This window comes from Telopea speciosissima, chromosome 5 (assembly GCF_018873765.1).
Source record: "Telopea speciosissima isolate NSW1024214 ecotype Mountain lineage chromosome 5, Tspe_v1, whole genome shotgun sequence".
NCBI classification, from domain to species: Eukaryota; Viridiplantae; Streptophyta; class Magnoliopsida; order Proteales; family Proteaceae; genus Telopea; species Telopea speciosissima.
In genome coordinates, this window is record NC_057920.1 from 10,250,649 (window position 1) to 10,259,596 (window position 8,948).

The 8,948-nt window shown below is 38.0% G+C and overlaps 1 protein-coding gene across 1 annotated transcript; it reads right to left on the reverse strand.

Annotated features, from left to right (window-relative positions):
- Nucleotides 1–454: 454 nt before the first annotated feature.
- Nucleotides 455–8,530, reverse strand: LOC122661104 (4-hydroxy-3-methylbut-2-enyl diphosphate reductase, chloroplastic-like). Its single transcript, XM_043856421.1, has 10 exons — nt 8,196–8,530; nt 7,610–7,806; nt 5,353–5,532; nt 5,116–5,247; nt 4,923–4,997; nt 4,735–4,840; nt 4,557–4,651; nt 1,411–1,596; nt 1,222–1,308; nt 455–643 (listed from the first exon to the last, which is right to left on the reverse strand). Exons 1-10 carry the CDS (start codon nt 8,461–8,463, stop codon nt 578–580), a joined length of 1,392 nt encoding a protein of 463 aa, XP_043712356.1. The 5' UTR covers nt 8,464–8,530; the 3' UTR covers nt 455–577.
- Between the last annotated feature and the right edge of the window lie 418 nt (nt 8,531–8,948).

An 8,948-nucleotide genomic window follows, 5' to 3' on the forward strand; every position in this document is an offset into this window, starting at 1 on the left:
CCACCCTACCCTCTATCCAAACACACTGCCCGAGTGGGATCCACCTCCCTCTATTAGAGGAAATTGAGGAAATTGACAGACAGGCAAACTGAGGTGATAATGGGGACCTGGCTTTCCTCCAGCCATGGCGGGAGCTGCAGGATCCAACCCAGCCAAAACATAGGGGGTTTGGTCATTTCACGGGGTAGGACTTACCTGTGTAATGACCCAAACACCCCAGTTTTGGCTGGGCTGGATCCTCCAGCTCCTGGCACAGCTGGAGGAGAGCCAAATTCACTAATTACGCCATTTGATCTCTCTTATGGAAATCTAGGTTCACCCTAAATTTGAACTGTTAATGTGGAAGTTATTAAATAATGGGATTACTGGTTCAATTTTTTGATCAAATTTTTTTTTAATCTTTTATAAATTGCACTCAAGTTAAAAGATATCCATCTATTTTTTTTTTATTGAAAATAAAAGATTTTAGTTATTGCACTATATATACTACAGTGACCCCATAATTTCAGCGAATATACATCAATGGGGGTACTAATCAAATGATCTGTTCCTTGACTTGTTTCCGAGCAGCTCAAGATTACACCAACTGTAAGGCCTCTTCACGTTTGACGTCGAAGACCTTGATAAGAACATCCTCAACAACCTGGTTAACCAAAGATTCAAAAATATAGTTCATAAGTCGCACCCAAACTTCAGTAAAATCATAATAGGAAGGGAATAACATTTGGCAGGAAGAAAATAGCTAGATTCTGAGGTAAGTTTAGCAGGTTTTGACACAGTAGGCTGAATTCACAATCTATCATTAATACACTGAAATAATGGCTTTCGCGGAATAGTCCCCAGCATTCAGCATTCCTGGGAGCGGAATAGTCCCCAGGAATATCCAAATGATTCAGGGAATGAATCTCGAATTTTCCAAATTCACTAGCTTTTAATCGTCGTAAATATCCAGTCGCATAAAGCTTACGCTTTATTAAAAATGCTATAAGGAAGTGCACATTGTATAACCTGTTTCCCTGACCTATACCATTGACCATTTTCAGGAAAAAGCAAAGTCAAAAAAGGAAAAAATGTAGATTGCCCATGGAAGGGACAGAAATACCAACTTTTAGAGAGGAATGACAGAAGGGGAAAGGGGGCAATCTCCATTTAAGTTCCAGGTAGTCCTAGGCTCAAAAATTAAATACTCCAAAGAGCAGACACTTTCTTTAAGAGAATTACCTTGTCTGGGGTAGAAGCACCGGATGTGACACCTATTGTGATGGGACCCTCTGGTAGCCAGTTATCTTTCTCAACCAGCTCTCCATGCTGTAACAAATAACAAATAAGTAAAAATCTAACTTGAAAATCAATAACTAAAGGTGCTCATAACAGCTGAGCACTTGGATGTTGATCTCCCTTAGAACTTACATTCAACTTGTGAGATATTTTGTTTCCTGGTCCTATTCTCTGCTCACTGTCAACCCAATAAGATGGAATTCCACGTTCCTCTGCTATCTCTTGTAGGTGGGAAGTGTTGCTTGAGTTCCATCCACCAACTACTAACATTAGATCAAGTTCTTCATCCACTAACTTATACATTGCATCTTGCCGCTCCTGAAATTATTTAAATAAATACAAAAAAATAAGCTTTAATCTTTTTTTTCTTGGTTTGGGGGGAGGGGAGGTGGGGAGGGGAGAGCAAGAGACAGACAGACAGAGGACATCTCTTTTTAAGTTGGAATGGTGGCCCCTTTTGGCACAACTCCAAGGAACTTCACAACAAAAAGACATTTCAAGTGGAACTTTAGTCCTTTTGACTGTTCCAGGAACCAAAATTCCTAGTGTGCCTAGGTACCGTAACTAGGTTAGTTATGGGACAATAGGTATGGGGTATCACCATGGAAGTCCAAACTTCCAATTAGGTCAGATCATCCAACCTACATATTCCTTGACTAAGGAAGTTTCTCTGTCCAGTCCACAGGCACACAAGTAAACTGAGACCAAATACTCGAGAGAATGCATGGCAGTTAGAAAGGAGACGCGAACATTTTTCCCATAAAATAAGGAAAAGGAACAAATGACTGATGGAAATAACAAGACATCAATTTTAAAAACCACAGCCTCATAATGTAGCAAATTGAAAATGTCATAGCGCTTAGTCTCTTCTCACACTCATCATAGTTTACACATCTTTATTAAAAGAGTCCAAATGCACGAGGCTCCTGCCACTATAGGGTATGCAGCCTTACCCCCTGCTTCACAGGAGAGTTTGTTTCTAAGTTTTGAACCCACAACCAACAGGTCGCAATAGCACAACTTAACCATTACATCAAGGCTTGCCCACTTTAGTGCCATCTTTATTACATCCCATTAAGTCAATTTGTCAATAACAGTATTAAATCAAATTATCTGCAAGCATTTTTTGCAGTTCAACTTGACCCCCCCCCCCCCCCCACACACACACACATTTTACACTGCAAATCTATCAAAAGAAAGGGGGGAAAATTATAAAGCACAACTTTAAGTTTTCAAAATTTTAAAAATAGGATTGTCTTGTCTTAATTTCCCCAACTTTTCATGGTGTGAAGCACGTGCCTTGAGCCTCACACCCTTGAGGTGTGAGCATCTAAGATTAAGCCTCACAATAACACAAGTCAGTAATCTGAATTCATGGTTTCCAAGATACACATTGGCTTACCCTTTTCTCACTTTTGGTTTTTCTTAAAATTCATTTCAGCAATGTTAATGCACCTCAAATCATCTGAATTCTCCCCAGCAAACCAGGGCCAAAGGTTGGGTCGACCATAGTTCCAATGAGAAATTTTTTTTTTCAAAAAAAAAAAAGTGTTCAGTACGGAAGTGTTTTAAACGATACTAGAGCCTAACCCGTTTTATGCCATATCTATCAACTCAATACGGCAAAACACATTTTAAACAAAGAAATCCAGGACGTGTGTATTATTCATTTTTTAAACATGTTTTAATTAACATAGGGTCAGACTGAACCAAGAATGGACCAATAGGCTTTATTTTGAGTGCCCAATGGGTTATATGGGTCATGGGCATAGTATTTTTGGGTTTTCTATTGTAATGGGTGGATTCTATAAGCCTACGTATTAGGGATTTGAGACCTATACAAAATTAGGTATTTGTTTCTATTTTGTTAAGAGTTTCTATACACTTTCTACTTTCAAGAGCTAAGTTGTAAAGAGATTTTCCTTAGCCTGTGCATGGAGAGTTTCTTAAGTCTGTTATTTCTTAGTTCAATAAATAAAGAGAAGGGCTACACACATCCCCCACGATTTTGAGATTCAAACATAGCTTTTGCATGTTAGTTCTATGGGATTAAGAGCTCCATTGCTGTGAGATGCAGTAAAGCCCTTAGTGGAATGCCAAGTTGGACTAGTGAGATGCTAGTCAAATTCAAGGTGGGAAGCCTAGTTCATATCATTCCTTTTCTTTTTCTTCTTCAATCAATCAAGTTTTCACATCAGATTTCTAGTGTTGGTTTAATAGTAGTCGACCCTGCCCATCAATCCTTGAGCCTGTTTCAGTTCTACAATTTACATTCTATTGCTATTTCTGCAAGTTTCTAATTTCTGAAAGTACTTGTCTTTTTGAGTTTGACTTACTATTTCTTGGTTCCTACTTGCTAATTTCTATTAGTTATTAAATCTGGACTTTTATTTTGGCAACTTGCTATTTTTGAGACTACCCCATGTCATCAAATCTGACCATTAGATTAACATAAGATTTTACCAACTTGTTCTCCTTGACAAATATACCATTCAATCAGAATTTCATGCATATCTGAGTTGTTTAAATAGACTCATCTGGTTTTCTCTCAATTCGGGTTCTGTCCCTATACCTGTGATCCTGACACAAGCTGATCTCCCACTGGACTTCACTGGTTCGAGATTATTACTGCATTATGGCGTCTTCAAGACAAGACTTGACACACAATTGTTTTCACTTTCCACATGGCATGCCAAATTTTCTTACAGTATTATAAACCTCATCTATCAGAATGAAATCACACAGAAGCATGAACAGATTGGACTTGAATCGATATACATTTTAAGTTGCGACCTTCAACTATGACCCAATAAACCATAGTTGTCAAGGCACTGCCTAGGTGTCCAAACTCTTTCTTGGGTCCAAGGTGACAACAAGCCTTGTTGGCACTTCACGAATTTACATTGATTTATGTTTATTGCTTTGTTTTTCAATGAATATGCGTAAATTATATAATAATTCTATGTTGATTTTCTCATATTAGGTCATTACTAGGGTAATTATATCATATTGCATTGATATGGCTTCTATGTTACACATAAGCATAATTATAAAAAATTATCATTGCTATATTACATATAGTCATACTGCACACCTAGACGGGCGCCTAGGCGCCCCCTCCAATGCTTGGGTCGCCCAGTCACATTGACAACTATGCAATAAAGGCATCACCATGAATACAATGAAATGGCTTCTGTCAAATCTAACTACATCAAAATGGAGTCCTTGCCATGAAAAAATAAAATGGCCATAGCTAGAGCACTGGGGGAGACAAGTACCTGAGTAGCATCACAAATTGTATTGAAGCTTATAAAGTGCTCATTGACATTTTCAACTCCATACTTCCGCATCATAGTCTTCTCAGCCAATTTTCCTAGGAAATCAAACAAATTTAGAACCTAAATATCACAAGTAATAATTTACTTTTAAAGAATGCTGCAGATTAAGCACACTGACCAATTTCTTCTGTTTCTCCTTTGAGCATCGTTGTTTGGTTTGCAATGCCTACTTTTACAAGATCAGTCTCTGGATCAAACCCCTTGGAAACTGCAAATTTGAATTTCTGCAAAGATATTATAATTAGCTTAAACCGTAAGTTCCAAGATAGTAGATAACTTGAGCAGAATAATCAACAACTGATATACCTCCAAAAACTCCTCTTTTGTTGAGCTAGACCCATCAAGTTGACCCCCGAGGATGTAATCACATACATACATTGCCTGTTCTCATTGATATTATCAGATAGTTAAAATCTTGGATAGCAAAAATAAACATCTAACTATCTAGATAATTAGGCCAGGGTAAGCATAAAAATTAGGGCAACAAATATGATTATACCTCTGCCATGTTCTTCACGATAACATATTTTCCCGCAAACGATGCAGTTGCAACAGTCTCCTCATGTGAATATTTACCATGAATGATTGAGGTGTACTCACCCTTCTTATGCTTCTCAACAGTATTCCAGACCTTATACATAAAATTTAAACATGAAAACATAGAAGGAATGTAGAGCATAAAGATTTAATGAAATTCCAAGAAATTGAAGGTCTCAGGTAATTCTTAAAAGAATACCTTAGACACCCATGGGCAAGTTGTGTCAACTATTTGCACATTTTTATCACTCAAAACCATCATCTCATCCACAGCAGCTCCAAAAGCAGGTAAAATCACAACATCACCTTTATCAACAACATCAAACTGCTTCTTCCCATCCTCAAGTGGGATATCCTGGACTTGCATTTCCTCTAACCGCTACAGTAAGAAAAATGTTAAGCTTTCATTAAGAGTCATGAAAAGACGAATAAGCCATTCCAAGAAAGAAAAAACCCTAAAGCAAAGTGATGTGAGCATTTTCATGCATTCTTCCTTCCACCATTTTCATGGTCATCAAACAGGAACACTATGCAAACACATCTATCCTATCCATAAATTACTTGATTTGGCGCCAGGACAAAATAAATGATTCAAATGAAAACATAAAAAGATGAAACGGGACTGAATGTAATATCAGTTTTAACATTGAAACACTGCAAGCAAACCAATCTTTACATACAGTCTCAGCGATTGTCAGGCATGTTTCACTGGTTGATGATGTATCCAACATAGGTCATACATCTGAATCTTCTGCTGCATCCATGAACCTCTGCATTATTTTTCTATTGCTCAGCTAACATTGTACTGGACACCTCCCAATTATTAACTTTAGCCCATCCATCCTACTAATCAGTTAGGTTAGGTTTGATAAATCCAAGAACTTAAGGTGGAAAACAACCCAGAGATAAAGTAATGAAGGAGAGTTTTGACTTGTCAGCCCACCACGTGTGTTTCTATTCATCTTTCTCTATTTTAAATAACTGCTAAAGGTAATATACTATAAGAAGGTTGGATAAAAGAAGGATATAGGCATTGATTCCAGAGACATTTAAACTAATTCCCCCACCTAAATAGTCATATTTTGGTCTATATGCTCTGGTGACTAAATTGAATTATTTATGGGGATAACTTCTTTAGTTTTTAACAGGACAACCAGCATACTTTGATTGATTTGTAACAGGAGTAATTCTCGTTGTTTCTCCCAGTCACAATACGAGGAGTTAGATCAAGACCAGGCAAGGTTTTGTTCAGAAGGGATGCCTCCTATAATTTTCATGGGTGAATGCAATTGATTGCAGCTCAAATGCTCAATTGATCTCATTTCACAGTGTGGAATCACTGTGTGATACTGTGATGGTTGTTTCCTAGGTTATGTTCTTACTGTTTTTCTCTTATGATCTGCGTAACCAGCTACTACCTCAACTAATTGACCAGCAAGAAAACCGTCCAAAATTTTTCCAAGCAAATCAACCATAGTTTCTAAAGTTAAGCTGTCTCATTAGAAGCCCTACAAACCCTAACAGAATGTAAGAATTCCTAAAAAGCCGTTTAACTGAGCAAGAATCATCCAATACCATAGATACACTAGTTAAAATCTTAAATTAGTCTGTCCAACCCTAATTCAGTCACATGACACAGGCCATTAGGCCTAGAAGCCACATTTCATTTGAGGCTCTTGAAAATCCTAATTTTCTAGCCCACTTCTCTGGGAACCCTATAGAACCCCTGACTTAAATATTATACAAAACTCAACAATTAAAACCTAAGAAACCAAATTTGAGCCCTTAACAGTCATGGCCAATCAGGATATATGGGAATTGCACATTTTCTATTTGCACTGAACAACTCTTGTAAAAAGTTTGGGATCACTTTCCTAATCCTACCCCTACAGAAGAGTTGGTACCAGTACTGGAGTATGAAAATGGAAGTTTCATGTTTAAGCCTCTGCGGAGAATCAGGTCTGAAATCACATATCACCTTTACAGAGAGACAAAACCTATACTGTAGCAATACCGCTTATGTTTTCTATATATATCGACACAAAGATAAAAAGAAATATATTCACAATTTAAAACTATTATAAGTAATACAGAATGAAAGAATTCTGTTAAGTTATCCAGTTTACGGTGGCCACTGCTGCCCACTCTGTAATCAAGCATGGGGTTCTTGTAAATGCAAACCAATCTGGTAGCACCCTGATTGTGCCATATTTACTATATCCTACCTCCAATATTGTTTTTCTCAAATGGCCCAGTTCGGACCTTTGTCTGCATCAACTTCCCAAAAGTCTTAACATAATATCAGTAGAAATAAATCAATGAAGTAGAAAATTTTAATATCCCTGCTCCTCAGTATTTCAAGGTATGCCGTTCAGAAATATGTAAGTGGAAGATATCCAACAAAACGTGAACCGGGAATCCAATTAGTTACAAATCATGAACAGAGTTGAACCAACCTTATTAACAGTTGGGTTGTGAATAATCTCATTAGTAATCCAGATCTTCTCATCGGGGAATTGCTTTCTAGCTTCATAAGCAATCTGGACAGCCCTTTCGACACCCCAGCAAAACCCATATGATTCAGCGAGTTTGACAGTAACATTACCCCATGTGTATTCATTGCCATTCTCCTTTAGCTTCTTTATCACATCACCTGAAATTTTTCAACAGGTAAGGCAAATTAGAAGCCACAATTCCATCAAACATGAAAAAAAAAATGTCAAAACTCTTGGTTCTCTAAGAACAAATCATGAATTCACTTCATCTAGCACATGATTACATTCTTTATTCCTATCTAACAGGAAAGAAACTAGGCATAGAAATCAATCGACCAATTCATACTCGGTGAATTTCCAAAAATTTCTCAAGCCCAGTTCAACTTCCGGTTGATTCCGAGCAACAAACAAAGTAGCAAGAGAAGAAGTAGAGAAAGAAGAGAGAGGAGTTTCATTTCAAGTTTCAACACGAAAGAGCAGTTAGCATGTCCACAACGAATTCACTGAGTTGGAAAAGTAACCTAAACACTTGAGTACATATACTTACTGGTATACTCCCGGTTCATGAGCTCGAGGGTTTCTTCTTTGTGGCCAAAACCCTTGCGGTTGTAATTCTTGCTCCTCGTCAGGTTCTTTCGGAATACCTTCGCATCGAAATCCGACTCCATGGCTGCTCCCGCCGCCGGAGCCGAAGACTCACCACTGCAACGGACGGAGAACGGTTTCCGATATCTGAAACCTTGGGAAACGGCCCCGTTTTCCGGGAATTTGTCCGTACGAATTGAGAAACGGCAGAATTGCAGAGAGATCGCCATGTGATGAATGGTAGATAGGATAGGAGAGTGCAGAGATGCTCAACGGAGATTGTTAGGGGAGACGAAGTAGACGATAATACAAAGTGGGTCTGCGGTGATTGGTGAATTCTCTCTCTCTCTACAATTCAGATTTTAGAGCGTCTTTTATAATCCAAACCCAAAACCCAGTGAGGCAATGAATCGAGTCACCATTGGAGATGTCCAAATGTCTGTTGCCTGTTGTTCACCAGGATTTTATTTTCTTTCCTGCACCGTCTCATTCGCCACATAAATTACCAAAAATTACCAGAGATTGCCAACTGGGCAATGGATGTCCATATAAAACTTGAGGAGGGTATAAATGTAATTAAGGAATGTCAAAATGGTCATTTCAATGACGTAAATCTAGCGGACACAGTTTAATCGGCACTCTATAATATATGTGATGGTTAACACATTCTAGAAAATACTCTCAACGTTGTGAGATGTCTTTTTCCAATGGTTTT

Coding starts and splice junctions, on each gene's coding strand:
- LOC122661104 (XM_043856421.1), bottom strand. CDS start 8,463: ATGGCGATCTCTCTGCAATTCTGCCGTTTCTCAATTCGTACGGACAAA. Junction 4,841..4,922: donor CAAAAGAGGAGTTTTTGGAG/GTATATCAGTTG, acceptor ATATCTTTGCAG/AAATTCAAATTTGCAGTTTC. Junction 1,309..1,410: donor AAATATCTCACAAGTTGAAT/GTAAGTTCTAAG, acceptor TATTTGTTACAG/CATGGAGAGCTGGTTGAGAA.